We start from the raw sequence: 20,368 nt of genomic DNA, 5'->3' as shown, positions 1-20,368 counted from the left end.
TTTTCCCCCTCGTCGGCTTGGATTATTTCACGCACACAAGTCTTTGTCAGCGCTTCGGCCACCCCCTGCAAATGAATCCCACCTTGTCTGGCCTGTCAGTCTCCCACTCCTGCGTGCCACTTTAAATCACACATTAAGAAATTGAATAACGCCCTTCGGCTCGGTCGAGGACATTAGTCATGACTTGTGGAATGCATTACAATAACTTCCAACTCAACATGAGCACCGCATGACAAAGAGAGGCAACCTGCCGACAGTGCAAAGACTAAACAGTTACACATTAGAAAGTCTCCATAGTGGATTGATGTTCGGATTCTGACTGGACCCCTTTTCTGGTCTCTTTTTATAAACTCAATTCTAAAATGCCGTTCCCATGCTGGACTGTATTACTCACTCGTTGAGCTGCGGTATAGAGGTCTTCCTCTTGGCCTTCTGCACCATGTTGGCTTGGTTCCTCAGGGAGATCCGGATGGTGGAAGGGGCTAGCTTGCACGGCTCCCCATCTACCTGCATGGGGATGGACTTGTAGGTGGTGAGGGTCACCTCTCTGCACTGGTTCAGCCGCTCACCATGACCTCCAACCTGCAGTGCTGCCTACAGCACCAGGGAGGACGAGATGATCATCCATCAGAGCAAGGCTAGTGACTCATCCATGTCATTCATCTAGTAACTCTTATGTTCTAACACACAGACAAATTCAAGTGGATATGTGAATACCAGAGAGGTCATGGTGAAGCCGATAACTTCAATGCAGCCGTCGTCGTGCCGTTGTGGCTCAAAGTCATGGTGCTCGCTTGGGTTTCCCCATGGCATGGTACCAGCACAGTATCTAATACACACACACACGTATGGTTATGTGCCTAACCTAGCCTGCAGCCTACTTTACAACAGTGTCATATATAACCCGTTTCCCCATTGAGGCTGCTAACCTGGGAATGTTGAGGAACACCAAACACTGCAGCTTCAGATCCTGAACCTTTGAGGTGAGGTCGGTGCCATCGCACTAATGAGAGGAGACAGACAGATAAGCAGACAGGCGTATCCATTACTGTACACAAACGCACTCAGATCATTCCAGGAAGAGTTCTCACATGGCCAATAAAATGTACCATTTGAAAGGTGCCACATTCTGACTTTGAGGTGACAGTGTTTTCAATGGGTTTTCTATGTGGATCTAGATTTCTAAGGCATTTGCTTGCAGTTGCTATCGCTTCCATTGGATGTCAACAGTCTTTAGAAATTGGTTGATGTTTTTCCTTTGAAAAATGAAGAAGTAGCCATTTCCTTTCTGGGAGTCGAGCCAAGTGTACTGTTGTGTTTGGGGCACGCGACCTGAAAGCTCGCTCCACTTTGTTTTTGTCCGGTATTGAACACAGTTTATTCCGTCTTAAATGTTATTGATTATTTACGTTTAGAAATACCTAAAGTTGTATTAGGAAAGTTGTTTGAAATGTTTGGATCAAGTTTCCCGGTAACTTATTAGATACTTTGTAGTCATGTTGCGCGAGTTGGAACTGGTGTATTTTCTGAATCAAACCCGCCAAATAAATGGACATTTTGGGGATATAACGACAGAATTTATCGAACAAAAGGACCATTTGTGATGTTTACTGGACATATTGGAATGCCAACAGAAGAAGATCTTCAAAGGTAAGGCGTGAATTATATCGTTATTTCTGACTTTTGTGTCACGCCTGGCAGGTTGAAATGTGATTTTCATGTGTTGGTATGCTGGGCGCTGTCCTCAGATAATCGCATGGTTTGTGAATGGTAAAGCATGGTAAAGCCTTCTTGAAATCTGACACTGTGTGTGGATTAACAAGAAGTTCATCTTTAAACCGATGCATAACACTTGTATGATTTATGATTTATTATTATGAGTATTTCTGTTTTTGAATTTGGCTCGCTGCTATTTCACGCGCGAAGGGATCACTAAGAAGTTAACAGGAATTTCCCCACTTCATAGTAAAAAAATAGTTAGTCCGAAACATTTAGATTTTTAACACTTGAACCCTTTGTGGAATGGCGTCACACAATCTGAGCTGCAGCCAAGGTCCACGTAAAGGTCAGTTGAACTCACCACGACCTTGATGTGTTTGGCTAGGTCTTTGGAGCTGCCCATGAGGAAGTCTGAGAAGGCCGTCTGGTTAGAAGGAACACCAGAGAATCAAACTTGTACATTATCAACAGAAAATATTGACACAACTAAAGCTATGGCCACAAATACAAACAATTACTATCACTACTAATGATAACAGTTATGATAAATGGTGAGAAAATATGAATGTATTAGTTATTTTCTCTTGTTTAGAAAACAAATCTATACCCACCCCTGCATAGAACATCTTGTTCCGAAAGCGGCTGTTGAATTTCTCAGGGTTGGCCTCTGAGGAGCGTTGGTTATAGAAAGCATGATGGAGTGTGAGTAATGTGACACAATGATTTGGCATAAAGTAGATACACACGGCATCATTTGTTACTATCGACGTGAGACGTCTATGGATAGCACAGATGTATCCCCAACAATGACATTACATGGGTGGTCAATGTTAAGAGATCCGTCAGAAATACAACCTCGAGACTCGTGGAATTCTAGTGTCACGTGTGCGTCGAAGCCGAGGCTAAAGTAGTTGTTGAAGACGTCGAGGGGGAGCTGTGGAAAAGAAAACCCGTAAGTGTTAATCCCAGATGAAATATCACCAAAACATCAGAAATCACAAGGTAAAATTTCAACACTAAACCGGAGTGTGCCGCTGAGCCCAACTCCATCCTCAGTCTTACGGTCTTTAGTGTCCCGGGCTACCCTCACCGCCATAAAAAATTATAAAACAATAATACATGATGTTTGAGGTCGCAGAGCAACATTGTGCTTCTAATTGATAATACATCTCAACTTTTAGAAGTAACTAACCCTCAAATAATGTAAAGGTCACTGAGGTATTTTGGTGTGTGACCAGCCATGACCCTGTTTACAATAAACTAATTATATTGTGACTTTGTAGAGAGGTTAATTCTCTGGGGCTCAATGAAAGCTCATCACAGTCAAGACCTGATTTACGATGCTATTACAAACACACCATCTGATAGGTAAAGTGCTGGCACTAAGTTCAAATTGGATCAATCCTCATTCACTGCATCACCCATCAGCACACACACACACCACACCATCATTTGTTGACAGTCCATGACTACAGTGCAGGATCTGGGACGAGAGGTGAGAGGGGGTTTGTTCACCTTGTCGGTCTGCTGCTCATCCCTCTCCTCTGCACCAGCATCCTGGTTGGGCTCCACTACTAGATTCCACCGGTCGAGTTGGACGATGTTCCCATCCTCTACATGAGACAGGATCTTAGACACCGGCTCATCTGTGTAACCCTGGAGAGGGGAGGAATAGAGAAGAAAAAACACCAAGAGCATTAAACACAGTTCATTGTAGAAAGTATCTAGTTCCTCCTGAGATATATAAATTCATTAAGACATTTTTCAATAATAAGTGGTTATTGCCATGATTCTGGTGTCCTCTAAAGAGTTAACTGTGCATCTGCATTGCCCAACGACTATGGAAAAATCTGTCTTTGAGGGTGTACACCGTCTACAAAACATTAGGAACACCGGCTCTTTCCATGACATATGCTGACCAGGTGAAAGCTATGATCCCTTATTGATGTCAATTGTTAAATCTACTTCAATCAGTGTAGATGAAGGTTAGGAGACAGGTTAAAGAAGGAATTTTAAGCCTCGAGACAATGGATTGTGAGTGTGTGCCATTCAGAGTGCACAACGTAGACCGCTCCAGTCAAGAACTGCAATGTCGCATTTTTTTTTTTACACTCAACAGTTTCCTGTGTGTATCAAGAATGGTCCACCACCCAAAGGACATCCAGCCAACTTGACACAACTGTGGGAAGCATTGGAGTCAACATGGGCCAGCATCCCTGTGGAACGCTTTCGACACCTTGTAGAGTCCACGCCACGGCGAATTGAGGCTGTTCCGAGGGCAAAACGTCAGGTGCAACTCAAGATGAAAGAAAGTGCTCCTAACGTTTTGTAAACTCTGTGTGTATGTTGTCCAGATATGATTGAGATACTCACACCACCCCAGTTGAGGGTCCTGGCCAGGTCGTTGCCTGTCCCCAGAGGCAGGATGGCTACTGCAGGCTGGGGGTTCAACTGGAGCTGGTCCAGAGCAGACAGGATCCAGCCCACCTACACACATAGTTCAGGGCTTAGATCACTAAGATGGGGTCAAATGCCTTTAAGGGAAAACACCAGACACTGTCCGCTGTTATTTTAATGGTCACAAAAGTCAAGTTTGCTGCTAAAAGAGTTCAGGAACTTCTGTATATTGCTTTAAAAAAAAGACCTTGGGCATTGCTGTTGTACAACAAGCCTGTTCCTTCCTACTCACCGTGCCATCACCTCCGCATGCCAGTATCCTCAGGTTATGCACCTTACGGTACATTTCTAACCTTGAAGAGACAGAGCAAGAGACAAAATCAACTTCTAGTTTTCTGACCCAGTCAGTCCACAGTATCAAGCCTGTTAACGAAGCTCTGAATAATAGCATAGGGTATCCATAGCAAGAACAGAAACAATATCAAAATAATACTTTGGAATTAGAACAAATGATTTTGGTTCAGATACATTCGATGCAATGAGAAGAAGCTCTGCGTCAGGGAGCACAGAGTCACGGACGAGCTCCAAGACTTACACGTATGAGTACGATATTGATGTTTAAAGGCCAGAGTCAGAAAAAGAAGAAGAAGACTGCACTAGTACAAAGTTCGGGAGACGTACCCGTCCTTGGGTCCTCCCAGACTCAGGTCGAATACTTGGCGGGGGTTCAGGTACCACATGAACGACTGGATAATCTTGGCTCCCTGAAAAATGAGCAGGAGCACAATTACTACCAAGTCCGCACCGTCGTCACAGTAAACAAGCATTTGATTAACTGACTAGTAATATGATTGAGTGAGGTGTGAGCTGCCCTGAGTGGACTGCTGGTAGACTCTTTAAGATGCAGACAGGGTTTCATCTCACAGGCGGCTTATAGACCAGTCAGGCTTATACCTGTGACTGGTGTTGGCCTCGGTCCACTGGGCCTGCACTGACAGCTCCAGCACAGACAGCACGGCTCTCACCTGATTTCCCCCACTCTTCGGGTTGACAAACACCAACAGCGGCTTCATGAGCTGAGAGGGAATGGGTCTAACTATGAAGGGCTTCCAGCGCGCCTCCTGCACAAAGGAAATAAAGGGATGCATTTAGACAGGTGAAAGATGAGAGACCGATGTACAGTGTTGGTTTCCTAAGGGAAGTACACTAAGCTCTTACTGCTTGGACTGGTGTTTTGCTGGAAACTATCGTGTCAAACTCGTATAATATTATGCCAAATTAACTCACTAAAATGAAAATGGCATAGAGCTGATGTTGCGTGGATACTTCCTACTCTCTATGAGACACAGTAAGCCAAAGAGTATGTAGTTGTCTAACAGTTGAATTGATCAATACGGCCTCGAGAACTGTGGCTTTGGGGTGATCTGGGGAGTTGGGGTGGGATGGTACCTGGGACTGGCTCCGCCTGAGGCGCTTTAGAGCGCCTTGTCTTTGGAGGGCTGGCTAACCAACGCAAGGCCAGACAAGAGAGAGAATTATTTCTGTACATGCACTTGTCATGTAAATGCAGTAAAGCCAAGGTATTGGACACTGGATGTCGCCAGGAAGTACGTATTGACCAGCACATCCTGTGTCCCTGGCTGGGTTGTGTCAGCAGTGATTTGATAAAGGCCAAGACTGTCTACATCGATAATACCTTGTCATCAGCTTGACATTGTCCTTTTAGTTACCATTTCATAAGTATGCGTTTAATTTTATTTCAATGTAAAAACCAATTCAACAGTTCACAACAGTTGCAGTATAAGAGGAACGATGCCCCTCAGGCTAATCAACAAAGGATGTTTAGTTATGTCTCCTTACGTCTCCTCACAATACAAACGGTAGGAAAGGCCATTTGCGACGGATGAGGTAACAATTCAAACTCACCTCTACTCCCTTTTTGCTGGACTTGCGCTTAAACGAGGTCCGTTTTTTCTTTTTACTCGACTTTAGTGAGGTCTGAAAGAATAACACAAGAGGATTAAATGTCACATCGGTATTCCATTTATATAAGGAACAGCAATTGATCAGCTATAAATAATACAATATAATGTATCATAACTGTTGAATAAGTTAGCCCTAAATATTTCTAAAACTAAAAAGCATTATATAATGGGACAAATCATTCACTAAACCCTTAAACCTCAACTAAATCGTGTAATAAATCACGTGGAAATTGATCAAATTGAGATGACTAAACTGCTTGGAGTAACCCTGGATTGTAAAACTGTCATGGTCAAAACATATTGATACAACAGTAGCTAAGATGGGGAAAAGTCTGTCCATAATAAAGCGCTTCTCTACCTTCTTAACAACACCATCAACAAGGCAGGTCCTACAGGCCCTAGTTTGGTCGCACCTGGACTACTGTTCAGTCGTGTTGTCAGGTGCCACAAAAAAGGACTTAAATTGCAATTGATTCAGAACAGGGCAGCACGGCTGGGCCTTGGATGTACACAGAGAGCTAATATTAATAATATTCATGTATTAGTCTCTCCTGGCCCAAAGTTGAGGAGAGATTGACTTCATCACTACTTGTATTTATGACATGTATTGACATGTGGAATGCAACGAGCTGGCTGTTTGAACTACTGGCACACAGCTCGGACACCCATGCATACCCCATAAGACATGCCACAAGAGGTCTCTTTACAGTCCCCAAGTCCAGAACAGACTATGGGAGGCGCACAGTACTACATAGAGCCATGACTACATGGAACTCTATTCCACATCAAGTAACTGATGCAAGCAGTAAAATTAGATTTAAAAAAACAAATTAAAAACACCTTATGGAACAGCGGGGACTGTGAAGCAACAAACATAGGCACAGACGCATGCATACACACACGTACACATGGATTTAGTACTGTAGATATATGGTAACGGTGGAGTAGGGGCCTGAGGGCACACAGTGTGTTGTGAAATCTGATAATATATTGTAATGTTTAAAAAAATTGTATAAACTGACTTAATTTTGCTGGACCCCAGGAAGAGTAGCTGCTGCCTTGGCAGTAGGTAATTGGGATCCATAAAAAATACAAAATACAAACGCATGGCTTACAGCTCCAAGTAACGGATGACTGCTACCCTCTGTTGGCTTCTCAGTGCAATGGCACCACAAAGTATTTGGGAAAGCATGCCGGTGCACATTGTAAACTCACATGGCGGCAGTGAATATTTGAATTCTTGGAAGTGTATATGTGACTGTGTATTATGTGACTGTGGGGTCTGCAGGTAGCGTAGCGGTTAGAGCGTTGGGCCAGTCACCAAAAGGTTGCTGGTTCAAATACCCGAGCAGACAAGGCCGAAAAACCTCTGTGCCTTTGAGCAAAGGCACGTAACCTTAATTTGCTTTGGGGGCACCGTACTACCATGGGTGACCCTGTTTCGCCGCACCTATCCGGTATATGTGACAATATACATCTGTTTTTTTAAATTTTATTTTAATAAAAACATTTCTACCTGAGGTCTGCGGACCCGGAGGATCCAGGTAGAGGGTACGATCACAGAGGCATGGGCACCCAGGGAGCAGGGCTCCTCGATCTGCTGCAGCATGAAGCAGGACACCTTGTTGTGATACTACAGTCGGACGGAGGAAAGGACGGCATCGGTGTGAGCGCAATACACACCGACAACACATCACACACCGACATTCACTTAAAACCACTCAACACAGGCCCTCACCTGACTGTCTCACGTAAACACAGAACATACGTACACCATTACAGAGGGTGAAGCCAGCTACGGTGCACACTCACACAACACATCAGTGATCACGTGCATCCACATCCACTGGAAGTGTCTTCATTCCACACAGACACTCAAACGTCTCACACAAGCATACGTACACACACACCATTACCATCCATAGTTTATGAGGCACAGCAGCACTAAGACCATACAGAGGCAGGCATCAGACTCTCTCTGAGAACATAATTGTATCGCTCTTTTGTTGCTGAGTAATTCCAAATGCAGATGAAGTTCATGATTTACATAAATTCCCTGAAAACAGGCAATAGCACACAACTGTATTAACGGTATTGCACTTTTCATGTAGCCTAATTTTGACTAGCTAATATTAGTAGAAGTAGTAGATTTGATTGGTTTCTCATTCATAGGCTGAATTTACAATAAACCAATTTCCAATCATATCATCGATCATATATAATTATCAAATAGAGCAGTGGAGATGTCATAATAGGCATAAATCCTAGAGGTCAAACAGGGAAATGGTCCCAATCGTTTTTCCACCATTCATTTATTCCCCATATTGGATTTTAAAAACACTTAATATAAGGACTGTGTTTCGTGTTGGCTTACCCTGGCGTGACGTTTGGATAAACATGCAAATCTCTCTCAGACAAGGTGACGCTGCTGCAGGATTAAGTTGCTGCGACAATGCTGGTCAAATTAAGATCCTACATCTGTGCAGTACAACCAACCTTCCAACTTACTGCCTGTTTACACCACGAACAGCTGATGGCCACAATCTCTTTGCTATGAAAGGCAAACTTCTGCTGGAAACCCTGTAGAGAAATTAAATCAGATCTAAGATGTAATGTACCCTCAAGAAGAACATGTTTCATCAGATCATTCATCCTGCAAATATAGGGAAATATGGGGCAGAAATGAATGAATTGATATTATAACCATGCTCACCTTCCCGCACTGCCGACACTTCCCATCCTGGCGCCTCCGGTGCACCCAATGGTGCCGCACTACGGTGGGCTGGAAAACCGACGTTCATAAACACATGAATTAACTCACTCACAATTGCCCGATTTTAAAATAGTGTGGTTTCCCTATTTTATCTTCATCTAGACAATGGTGAGTGAGATTAAGGAAAGCTTGTGTTGAGGTTATTGGTTTATAAATTTGCAAATGTCAGAGGTTTGGACAGACACAGTGAACATTGTTGTGTATAGGACCCCATAATAAACCCAGTTCTGTGGTAATAATTACTAAGTGTAGTATGCTAACAGAACAGGGCTTCGGGCAGCTGAGTGGAAATGTAAGAAAACTAAACTTCTGGAGGACCCATCATCCTTCCACTCCCTCCTCTCTTTCTTTTCTTCCTTTGTATCCACTGATAAAACCACTTTCTATAACTCTAAATTTCAAGCTTCCACATCCAACCCTGGGAAACTCTTCTCCACTATCTCTTCCTTCCTTAATCCTCCACCCCCCCTCTCTCTCTCTCTCTCTCTCTCTCTCTCTCTCTCTCTCTCTCTCTCTCTCTGCGGATGACTTTGCCAACCACTTTGGAAAAAAAGGTTGATAACATCTGTTCCCCTTTCACTCAGGCTACTGAGTCCACTGGTCCCACACACAGAACTACCATATGCTTTGATCTCTTTCTCCCCGCTCTCGACAGATTAAATCCTGCAACTAGTGAGGTCCGGAAGCCTGACAAACATCCCCTTCCTCCAGACCATTTTTGGAGACATTCTCCCATTTCTCACTTTCCTCATTAACCTCATTAACTCATCCCTGACCACTGGCTGAGTCCCCTCTGACTTCAAGATGGCCAGAGTCGCTCCCCTCCTCAAGAAACCAACATTCGACCCCTGATGTCAAAAACTACAGACCGGTATCGTTTATTTTTTTCTTTCCAAAACACATGAGCGTGCTGTCTCTGACCAACTCTCTCGTTATCTCTCTCAGAACAATTTTCTTGACCCTAAGCAGTCAGGCTTCAAGGCGGCTCACTCAACTTAGACTGCTTTCCTCTGTGTCACAGACGCTCTCCGCTCTGCCAAAGCTGACTCTCTCTCCTCTGTTCTCATCCTCCTAGATCTATCCATTGCTTTCAACACTATGAACCATCAGATCCTCCTCTCCATCCTCTCAGGGTTGGGCGTCTCAGGCGCTGCATACTCCTAGATTGCATCCTACCTGGCAGGTCACTGCTACCAAGTGGCGTGAAGAGGATCAGTGTTTGCATCTCACTACTGGTGTCCCCCAGGGCTCCGTTCTAGGCCCACTCTTCTTTTCTCTTCACACAAAGTCACTCGGCTCCATCATATCCTCACATGGTCTCTCCTATCATTGCTATGTGGATGACACTCAACTTCTCTTCTCCTTCCTACATGCTGACACCAAGGTGGTGAGAAGCATCTCTGCGTGCCTGTCAGACATCTCAGCTTGGATGTCAGCCCACCACCTCAAGCTCAACCTCGACAAAAACGTCTCTTCCTCCCGGGGAAGGCCTGTCCATTTCAAGACCTCTCCTTCACGGTTGAGAACTCCATGGTGTCCCCTTCCCAGAGTGCAGAGAACTTTGGCGTGACCCTGGACAACACCTTGTCGTTCTCTGCAAACATCAAAGCAGTGACTAGCTCCTGCAGGTTTATGCTCTACAACATCTGTAACGGCCCTAATCGAGGCACTTTTCATCTCCCGTCTAGACTACTGCAACTCTCCCCGCTTTGCCATCCAACCCCTGCAAATTATCCAGAATGCTGCAGCCCGCTTGGTGTCCAACCTTTCTAAGTCCTCACATGTCATCCTGCTCCTCCTCACACTCTAATGGCTTCCAGTCGAAGCTCGCAACTTCAAGACCCTGGTGCCTGCCTACGGAGCAGCAAGGGGAACTGCACCTCTTTATCTTCAGACTATGTTTAAAGCCGAACTCCCAACCCGAGCACTCTGTTCTGCCACCTCTGGTCTCTTGGCCCTCCCACCACTACGGGAGGGCAGCTTAGGCCAGTCAAAGCTCTTCTGTCTTGGCATTCCAATGGGTGAACAAACTTCCCCCTAAAGTCAGAACAGCGTAGTCCCTACCCATCTTTAGAAAATGTCTGAAACCATACCCCTTTGAAGAGTATCTTAAATAACTCTCACGTCGCCTCTGACACCCCCCCCCCCAAAAAAAAACACACACACAAAAAAAAACGTATTGTCCCACCAGCACTGACGGCTGGTAAATACTTTGTTGAGGGAAAATGTACTTGATACGATTGTGATATGTCATTGTCTCTTACTTCGCTACTATGGCCTATTTATTGCCTTGCCTCCTTACTCCATTTGCACACACTGTATATAGATTTTTCTATTGGGTTATTGACTATACTTTTGTTTATCCCACATGTAACTCTGTGTTGTTTTTTGTCGCTCTGCTTTGCTTTATCTTGGCCAGGTCTTGTTCTCAACTGGCCTACCTGGTTAAATAAAGATGGAAATAAAATATAGCTATCTTAAGGTGAATGCACTAATTGTAAGTTGCTCTGGATAAGAGTGTCTGCTAAAATGACAAAAATGTCTAAATGCAAATGTTTGATGAGGGAATTTTAACCAGGGCACCCAAAGATAGCTCTGGAGGACCATAGGCCTTAGGGGTTACCCAGTCTTTATACTCATTAAACTAGTCAGGCATTACGCTCCTACTGCCCCCATAACTGTGGCTTTGGATTGGGGTGATCTGGGGAGTTAGGGTGGGATGGTACCTGGGACTGGCTCAGGAAAGGGGTGGCCATGCAGTTAGCCATCCGCCTGTGGCACTTTAGAGCGCCTTGTCTTTGGAGGACTGGCTAAGGTCAAAGGTCAAGAGAGAAGGTCAAAGGGCAAAAGGGAAGCAGGGGCAGGAGGAGAGGGAGGGGTTACAGAGATAGACAGACACATAGAATGACAAGACAAAGGAGGATGAAAAAGTTGTGAAAATAAAGTATGAGTATGAGTATCATGATCATGCTGATCAGATGTAAATGACAGTTTTTTGGCACTTACCTCTCGTATATTCCTAGACCCCGATTCCCTGAATGACGGTTTACACCTAAAGTTTATCTATGGCGTGGAGAAAACAAATGGTTTAAAACGTTGATTTATTTGGTTTGTCGTCGTTTCAAAATGTTAGAAAACCCCCTGCACCAAAATAAAATGCTGAGTCAGTAATCCAAAACGGCCAACAGGAGAGGTTTCAGGTTAAACTGAACGTGCTGAAGTTCTTGTTCACCTAGAAGTACAGTACTTACTGAAAAGGGAAACCTGAGATGCAATATGTGTTACTATGTCAGTGACACAATCAGCTCTTCACCTTCACCTCCACCGTAAAACAGCATCAGATAAAGTATAAACGATAGATATAAACAAACTCTCAGATTAGAAGAGTTGTGGGAACAAGTTAAAGAAATTGAAATCAACTCGGCAACTAAACATTTCTAGGAAAGAGCGACCCAATCTATTCGACTACCAATCAAAGTAGCCCAATTTTGGAAAGAAACTTTGATTATCCAGAGAATGGCCCAATCAGAGTGCAGCATTGGAGGGTTAGGTCAATGGGTCAGGTAGCGTAGTGAGATAGGGTCAGAGAAGGAGTATGATCTAGCACTAGTTATATCCCATAGCAGCCTGAGAGAGGTCAGAGTGTCTCACTCTAAAGTTGGGGTCTTCGATAAGCAGGCTGGCTTCATTTGGAATAGCCTTGGTGTCGAATAACTGGAGAGGAGCAGGATGGGTTAGGTTGGCAGGCTACCATTTCAATCGCATCTTGCCTGATGTGATGGAAACATTTTGTCTCCTTGACAGACAACATCTGAAAATGCTGATATTACGGTATTTCCGGGATTCAACATTTGCAACTCATTTGGTCTTGGTATTCATGCTGTTAACTAATTTCCACAACTTTGGTGATACATCATGTATTAACATCTATCTGCTACCAGGTGAAAGCACAGTTCGCTGGAACAAAAGTTTGTGAAGCATTTGTTGGGAAAATGGCTTGAAACATACCTTTTCTAGCTGCTCTATGCAGATTGTGTGAACCACTATCTTGCAGGCTGCACACTTTTTCCGGGCTACGGATTTTTGCTGTGGTGACAAGAGATGAGAGTGAGAGAGTATTATTTAATGACTCTTCTCGTAATGAAATTACTTTATTTAACTCGATAATTCAGGGCACAAGCATAAACGTAGATAGACCGCTCTAATGCCTCAAAGCCAGTTTTAGCGTAGGCAGTGCCATCGAAGACTTTCCCCATTTTAAAGTAGTCAACTTGGTGGAACTTCCTATGGGTTATGGAAGAATCCCATAATTCCATCAAAGACCTCAGGAGGGATCAGCCAAATGCATTATACACCTGAGCAAACATTCCTTAACTGCAGGTGGCAGTAAATTACAAACATTGGTTTTATACCTGTTCAGACAACACACTCCAGGTGGCAGTATCCACCTTTGACTACTTTAAAATTAAGAAAGCTCTCAATGGCGCGGCCGATGTTGTCACAGAAGACATATGGCACAGATGCAAAGAAGGGCACTCTGTCTACCTCTATGGGTGCAACACCCTCAAGATGGCAGCACCACTTCTTCGGTGAAGTGTGTTATGGTTATGTGGACACCAGAGGGAGCCTCTACACAAGGGGTGTCAAACTCATTCCACAGAGGGCCGAGAGTCTACGGTCGAGTGTCTAACCAAAAACCAGCAGACACTTTGTCATGAGTTTGACACCCCTGGTATACAGCATTGCATAACATTCATTTTGGGTGTCACACACTGTGGCTATCAGAACTAAGTATCATACAAATAATGCAGTGAAAACATACTTCTGCATCATCTGGAAGGAAACCAAAAAGATTGGGCTCGTTTTACCGGTTCTCTTCCTAGTTGGCCACTTTTTATTATCCCATCAGTTTTCCAAAACAAGGAAGAGACCGTGTTTGTGTTCATAACATGGCACCATCTCATACTGTAATGTTTACAGTTGCAGAGAGCTATTGAGCTATACAATCGGCATTCTCTGGAAGTGTACAGTATGTTACCGGGTGGAATACATCTGGACAGTATCATCCACTGACGGACGAAAAACAGTGTGACAAGGAGTTTTAGGGTTTCACTACAAATACTTCTCCTCGATAATGAGTTCATTCCCCCCTTCCCCTCTTCCTCTCACAGCATCTGTGGCTTTGCAATGTCGGGCTGGGCCAGGGGTAGCTGCACACAAACCCACTCACCAGTGTCTTGGCGACGCAGTGCTGCTCTCCGACGTAACAGAAGTCCCCGGAGACATTGGTCTCAAACCAGATGTGCTCCCCATACAGGGCGTTCTCCTGGAGGAAAAGGCAGAGTCTATTAAATGCACCCTTTTTTTCACCCTGACAAATAGGAATCTCAGCTCATAGAATCCACTGCCAAACAGTATCTCTGGATAAATAAATGATGAGGTAACAAAAAAAGATCTATAAGCTGGGCCAGAGGCTGCACTTACGGTCCAGTCACAGCTGCTCCGGATCTCCCTGTCTGGGTCAAACTTGGCCAGGGCTGAGGCACTGGGCTGGGCAGACAGGTGCTGTAGACCCGATTTAGCGATGGCCTTCCTGAAAAGACACAGACACAACACCTTTGAAGGATTGCCATAACATCATTGAGATGACACTCCCAGTGTGATACGGCATCACAACACCAGTAAACTCAAGTGCCTAATGGTAAACCCACTCTTCACTGACGAAAAAAAGGTAGGCCCTGATCAAAGAGAGAGGTTTAGCACACATGATGTATAATGAAATGGTACTTCTGACGTCATGCAATATACAGCTTTTGAAGTGGTTGCTTGTCCTTCCCTTCGGTTGGACAACACCCCGTTGAGCTGATGTGCAGTCAGGTACAGACGATGTCTAGGTGGGTATTTGACAGGTTTGTGTGACTGAGACCCTGCATGAAAGGTGCTGTAGGAGTCACTCAACAAAAATCCTAGCTTACATGTCAGCAACACAAAAGATCAGCAGAGTTAAATGTACAATATGAAAGATTTTGCAGTTACATACTGCAGCAGGTTCAACACTTTAGACCAGGAAGTGCTGGTATGGCTGGACAGGCAGGAATGGCCAGTGACTTTGGCATGCATTTCCCCCTTTTATTGTTCGGATAAAACAAATAGTGTGGTCTAAAACATGCGCTGTGGATACAGACATTTTCTGTGTGTATTCTGCCATAGATGCCCCCCTCCCCTACACACACACACACACACACACACACACACACACACACACACACACACACACACACACACACACACACACACACACACACACACACACACACACACACACACACACACACACACTGCCTGTAACCCAGGCGAAGGTAGGGGGGTCTACATACGAGACGAACCCACTCCAAGTCTCCAGGCGGGGGTCATAGTAGATGCCCTGCAGGGGGCTGAGGGACTCCCTGCGGCCCCTGGGTTTCCAGCAGGCGGAACAGTTCCTATACAGGGAACGGGAGGAGTGGCAGGCCACTATAGAGCTCCTGCGGCTGGGTGGGTGGACTAGCCTGCCTGGCCAGGCGCTGTTGGAGATGGTGGAAGGCCTCCGTAACTGGCTGGAGCGTCGATAACGCCCGTGCAAACCGTAGACCGCCCTGCTACGGTGCACCGCCTCCGCCGGCAGCAGCTGGGAGGAGTTACGGCGCAGGCAGCGCAGGGCGCGGCTCAGGGGCCGGGGCTGGATGTTCTCCATCGTTAAGGCTGCCACACTATGAGTCTGATTCCAGTCCTCCCACATCCTCTGTCCCTCTGGATATGATGATGATGATGCCGCAGTCCCCTCTCGTTCACTCCCGCTGCCCTCTGACCTGGTGCTACACTCTCTCTTACTGCAGCTGTCCCCCTCTGACTCGGAGCAGCACGAGGAGGGGTAGCTCTCAGTGTCCTCTCCTGACGACCCCTCACCGCCCTGCACCTCTGTTGCCCCTTTCTGCTGTTCCTCACTCATCTGGACCAGGCTGGCCAGCAGCATTGAGGGCCCCAGCAGGTGGGTGTCGATGGTTCGGAGCTTGCCGGCTTGCCGGCGGCGGACAGAGAAGCGGGGGTTGACACAGGCCACGGTGGTGCTAGAACGACGCCTGGTGTAGTATCTGGTCCTCACTAGATTCCCGCCTCCATAACAACAGTGCCCCCCCTGCACCTCGCTGGAGTGCCTGCGTTGTTGGTGAGCAGCGCAGGCCAAGCCCACACTGGAGAATCTACGGCCCACATAACCTGACGGCAGGCCAACACTGGAGTGTCTTCGTTGGGCTTGAGCCGTCGGCGACAGGCCTCCACTGGATCTTCTGTCTCCAACAGGACCTGTGAATGGCAGTCCCACACTAGAGCGTCTACGTTGGACCAGGCCAGCAGAGGGCAGTCCTACACTGGAGCGCCGGCGAGCCTTGCTTGTGGGCACTGCCACGCCAGGCCGTCTGTGTCGGGATTGCCCAGCCCCTTTCAGTCTAAAGTGCCGGCGGAAAAAGGTGTCCATGACAACCCACAGCTTCTGGGTCCCCTTTTCACTGTCCCTCTGCAGTGGCTGTTGGTACGAAAAATCAGTCTGTAAGCAAAACCTTCAAAACGGTACACAATCCACTATCCAACTGTTATCAATAAGGATACAGTACTGTTCTTTTCACCCCTGTGTGGAAAAGTTGAAAGTGAAATGTCTGAACTCATATACTGCTGCCAGAGAAGGTAAAGCTCACGAGACTAATCTGCACCTAGACGCTCAAAGAGCAACGTCAATTGGCTGACTAGTGATACTGTCAGTAACCAAATCTGCTTACAAAGGGACATTCGACAACGCATCTAGAGCGATAACAGTTCCGTTCTCCAGTACAAGCAACGTGACCAGCCGCCCCGGTTCAATAACTCACCACCTGTAACGCTATACCTCAGTAGTGTTCTGTCTGGTGAAAGTAGAGCCGAGTCCAGGTCACCTATCACACGACACCTATCATTGTGACACCCCTACGGCACAAAGCCAGAGGATATATTTAGCAACTGCCTTTAATATTCTGTTCAATCACCTCATCAGATACGCCACTTGACAGAACCAAAGAATGTGTCATTATCCATGAACCTCAACTCCATACAAAGCGTTTCCCTCTGCCAACAATGAAAGGGAAGGGTGGATATCAACTTCATAAAAGGAAGTCATTGTTCTGATCATCTTTACTTCGATATCACAATCTGAATTGTGAATTCATAAACCATTGTCTACACAGTTGCGATGTAGAGACGTGGGGCAAGGCTCAGGCAACCTCCACAGGATGCCAAGCTGTTGTATTACGAATCTCAGACCATCAAAAATCACCCAGAGCCTCCTCCTTTGATTACATACAGACTGATACAGATACTCTTCACAGGAAGTGACATGTGTATAGGCAGTGGAGGTGCTCAGCGGCATTAGCCTGTCAACGCTTTGATTCAAGCTGAAGACGAGCTCCAACACCGGAGACAAGGTGTCTTCTCACATCCTGTGCCAGGCAGCTAATGCTAACAACAAACGAAGAAGATAGGTGAAGTATTTATGACAGAGAGATCCTAGGCCCCCTTGTCAATGAAGTGTTGAGGATGAAGTATAGTGGACGGAAAGGCCAATTTTCCCTTTGAAATATTATACATGTCACGGATATTCTCGCTTCGCTCTATCTCTCTTGTGATGAAGGCTGGTTGTGGAGGAGAATCCGCCAATGGAGCCTTTGATCCTTCTCATCTCTTATTCTATTCATTAGACATTCAAAAAAAAAAGGAATTAATAAAAATGGCAAAAGGGTGGTGCCGGTGGGGTGAGGTGGATGTGGAGGGGAGAGAAGCACGACCGAGGCAGGGGATAAAAGTACCACGCAGAGCAGAGATTGTTTCCGCCACACAAGCATCATTAATCCCATCTGTCATGCAGCGTGAAGAGAGACAATGAGAGAAGACCTAGTGAGAAATTGATCAACGTCAGTCTCCGATGATTCAAACATTTTCTTAAACCGCAGGGATTCATCCACAGGTCTTACAGCGGCGGTGTATACGGCACATTATTGGTTACTCATAGGAGGGTTTTTACACATACAGCGCCTATCCAGACCCGTTGACCTTTTCCACATGGTTAGGTTACAGCCTTATTCTAAGATGTATTAAACTGTTTTTTTCCTTTATCAATCCACACACAATACCCCATAATGACAATGCAAAAACAGGTTTTAAGAAATGTTGGCTAATTGATATTTATTGAAGCATCTTTGGCAGCGATTAAAGCCTCAAGTCTTTTTATTTTAGAATAAGGCTAAATCAAGGGGTCTGAATTACTATCCAAAGGCAATGTATATGCAGAGAGACATGGACTTACTCTCTCTATTGTACAGAGATATTTAGTTCACCATAAGTGAGCAGGACTGAGGCCTATTAGCCTGATGTCACCTGACTGTGTACTGTGGCTGTCGGATTCATTTATTTAACCAAGGTCCAATGCAGCAGTTTCTATCTCAAATCATTTCTGGGGTCACAATTAAGTACCTTACTGTGATTGTATTCAAGTGAAATGTCAAAAAGAAACAAAAATAGCTTCTTAGCAAGAGCAAATTCTCAAACAATAATTCTGCGAGGACTGTCTGGGAGTGGTCTGAAATGTAAAACTAGCTGTTGACAGAGAGATTTCGATCTCGCTTTCTGATTGGTCTATTAACTAATTTACTGCCTGGTATGTCACCAGGCAGGCCAAAACTGCATCCCATCAAAACATCTCAGGCGGTCTTTTCAAACAGCTCTTACACTAAAAGGGCATTATCATTATTTAACCAACCTCATAGTGTGTAAATACTGTACAAACAAAACATAGGAAAACACATTTTTGACTGCACTTTAAACAAATATGATGAAAGTCCATACTGAAAAACCTTTCGGGAATCCAGCACAAGAGGGATGCTGAGGGTTTCTGGCTCTAATATGAACCATCTCTTCAGTGTGTATTCCCAGCCTGGGTTTCCCACCCCCACACCCACCCCTGGAGCATTCTGAGAGTCAGGGTCAAAAGTCATCTGGCCGAGGCCTCAAGCATATGTGGCTGCATTCACGTACAGTAGCGTTTAAATCATAGATCAGGGAAAATGCGACAGTCTTTCAAAACAGAACCACAGACAAGGTCTTTGCCACTTGTTGACTTAACCGGCTACAGAATCTATGATAAATGTAATCACACTCCTGTCCAGTTCTTGAATGTTTTCATCTAGAAATGGTGACTTATGTTTATTATTATCCCTAGGTAGTCACAATATACTGTACGGTAGCCAACAGGTCCATTTAGCAAACCCCTAAAGGTGGCTATGATTAAACTCAGTCAGTATCACTGTATCAACTTTATGGCTACAATAAGCTCGAAACACAAGCTCGCAAGTCCCTAGATTGATCATTTCCTCCCCCTCCCTCCTGCATACTAACTCTATGAAGAGTTAAATACTGACTGTTCGATTGACAGATAGATAACAAGGTTATGGAAATAGACTGGTTAACCCCCCCCCCCCCCAAAAAAAAAATATATATAAGCTCAACACATCAACGTTAGACTCTCCATCCTCTCAAATATGTGCATTTAGCATCATTTACGTGCGTCACAGTGAGTGCATGCTGTGCATTAACTCAATAGATTCCTCGTTTAGAACTGCTTAAAAGCATTGGGTTTTTCTATGGCACAACACTGTCACGACGGTCAGTCCATGCACTCCCAAACAAATCAATATGAAATACAATGCTCACGGAAATAAAACACACAATACCATACACACACGTAACAAAAATACATAAACACAGACAGGTCTACACACTCCCTCACACACACAATCCTGTTTGTATTATGGCCTCCATTCCTGACAGATGAATTAGTCACAGGCCCCTCCCATTGCCTGATGCGGATCGGGATTAACAAAACGTAGACTGACCCAGCATCAGCTGTTACAAAACTCCCTCTAATACCTAGCAAGTCAACCGGAGGAAGGCTCCCGAGATGCGTAGTGGTCTAAGGAATCGCATCGCAGTGCTAGCAGTGCTAGCTGTCGAGTCCAGGCTCTGTCGCAGCCGGCCGCGACCGGGAGACCCATGAGGCAGCGCACAATTGGCCCAGCGTCGTTCGGGTCAGGGGAGTGTTTGGCCGACAGGCATGTCCTTGTCCCATCGCGCACTAGCGACTCCTGTGGCGGGCCGGGTGCAGTGCACTCTGACACAGTTGCCAGGTGCACAGTGTTTCCTCCGACACATCGGTGCGGCTGGTTTCCGGGTTAAGCGGGCATTGTGTCGGCCTGGTTGGGTTGTTTTTTGGAGGATGCACGACTCTCGACCTCTACCGAGTCCGTACGGGAGTTGCAGCGATGAGACAAGACTGTAAATACCGATTGGATAGCATACAATTCGGGGATTGGGGAAACGTGTTCTCTGGAGTGATGAATCACGCTTCACCGTAGATGTCAGGAGAACGCTACCTGCA

General features: G+C 45.5%; 1 protein-coding gene across 15 annotated transcripts in view; it reads right to left on the bottom strand.

The window, feature by feature from the left end:
• The window catches only part of LOC124033919 (diacylglycerol kinase zeta-like), a 122,089-nt gene that overhangs the window by 36,522 nt on the left and 65,199 nt on the right, over nt 1–20,368 (bottom strand). For 5 of the 15 annotated variants that reach the window (XM_046346361.1, XM_046346362.1, XM_046346359.1 and 2 more), the window contains 21 exons: nt 14,359–14,467; nt 14,105–14,200; nt 12,883–12,960; nt 12,526–12,588; nt 11,881–11,937; nt 11,601–11,684; nt 8,815–8,883; nt 8,598–8,681; nt 7,618–7,734; nt 6,043–6,114; nt 5,142–5,237; nt 4,798–4,880; nt 4,409–4,469; nt 4,093–4,206; nt 3,235–3,375; nt 2,575–2,653; nt 2,331–2,386; nt 2,081–2,143; nt 930–1,003; nt 718–829; nt 395–594 (listed from right to left, as the gene is read on the bottom strand). In XM_046346361.1, the coding sequence (XP_046202317.1) occupies nt 395–594; nt 718–829; nt 930–1,003; nt 2,081–2,143; nt 2,331–2,386; nt 2,575–2,653; nt 3,235–3,375; nt 4,093–4,206; nt 4,409–4,469; nt 4,798–4,880; nt 5,142–5,237; nt 6,043–6,114; nt 7,618–7,734; nt 8,598–8,681; nt 8,815–8,883; nt 11,601–11,684; nt 11,881–11,937; nt 12,526–12,588; nt 12,883–12,960; nt 14,105–14,200; nt 14,359–14,467 (1,908 nt within the window). Of the gene's footprint in view, nt 1–394; nt 595–717; nt 830–929; nt 1,004–2,080; nt 2,144–2,330; nt 2,387–2,574; nt 2,654–3,234; nt 3,376–4,092; nt 4,207–4,408; nt 4,470–4,797; nt 4,881–5,141; nt 5,238–6,042; nt 6,115–7,617; nt 7,735–8,597; nt 8,682–8,814; nt 8,884–11,600; nt 11,685–11,880; nt 11,938–12,525; nt 12,589–12,882; nt 12,961–14,104; nt 14,201–14,358; nt 14,468–15,251; nt 16,436–20,368 lie in introns of those variants that run through there. The other 10 variants (XM_046346352.1, XM_046346354.1, XM_046346364.1 and 7 more) reach the window with 8 other exon arrangements.

The sequence above is a fragment of the Oncorhynchus gorbuscha genome, linkage group LG04 (assembly GCF_021184085.1).
Source record: "Oncorhynchus gorbuscha isolate QuinsamMale2020 ecotype Even-year linkage group LG04, OgorEven_v1.0, whole genome shotgun sequence".
NCBI lineage: Eukaryota > Metazoa > Chordata > Actinopteri > Salmoniformes > Salmonidae > Oncorhynchus > Oncorhynchus gorbuscha.
This window is presented reverse-complemented; position numbering and strand designations above follow the sequence as displayed.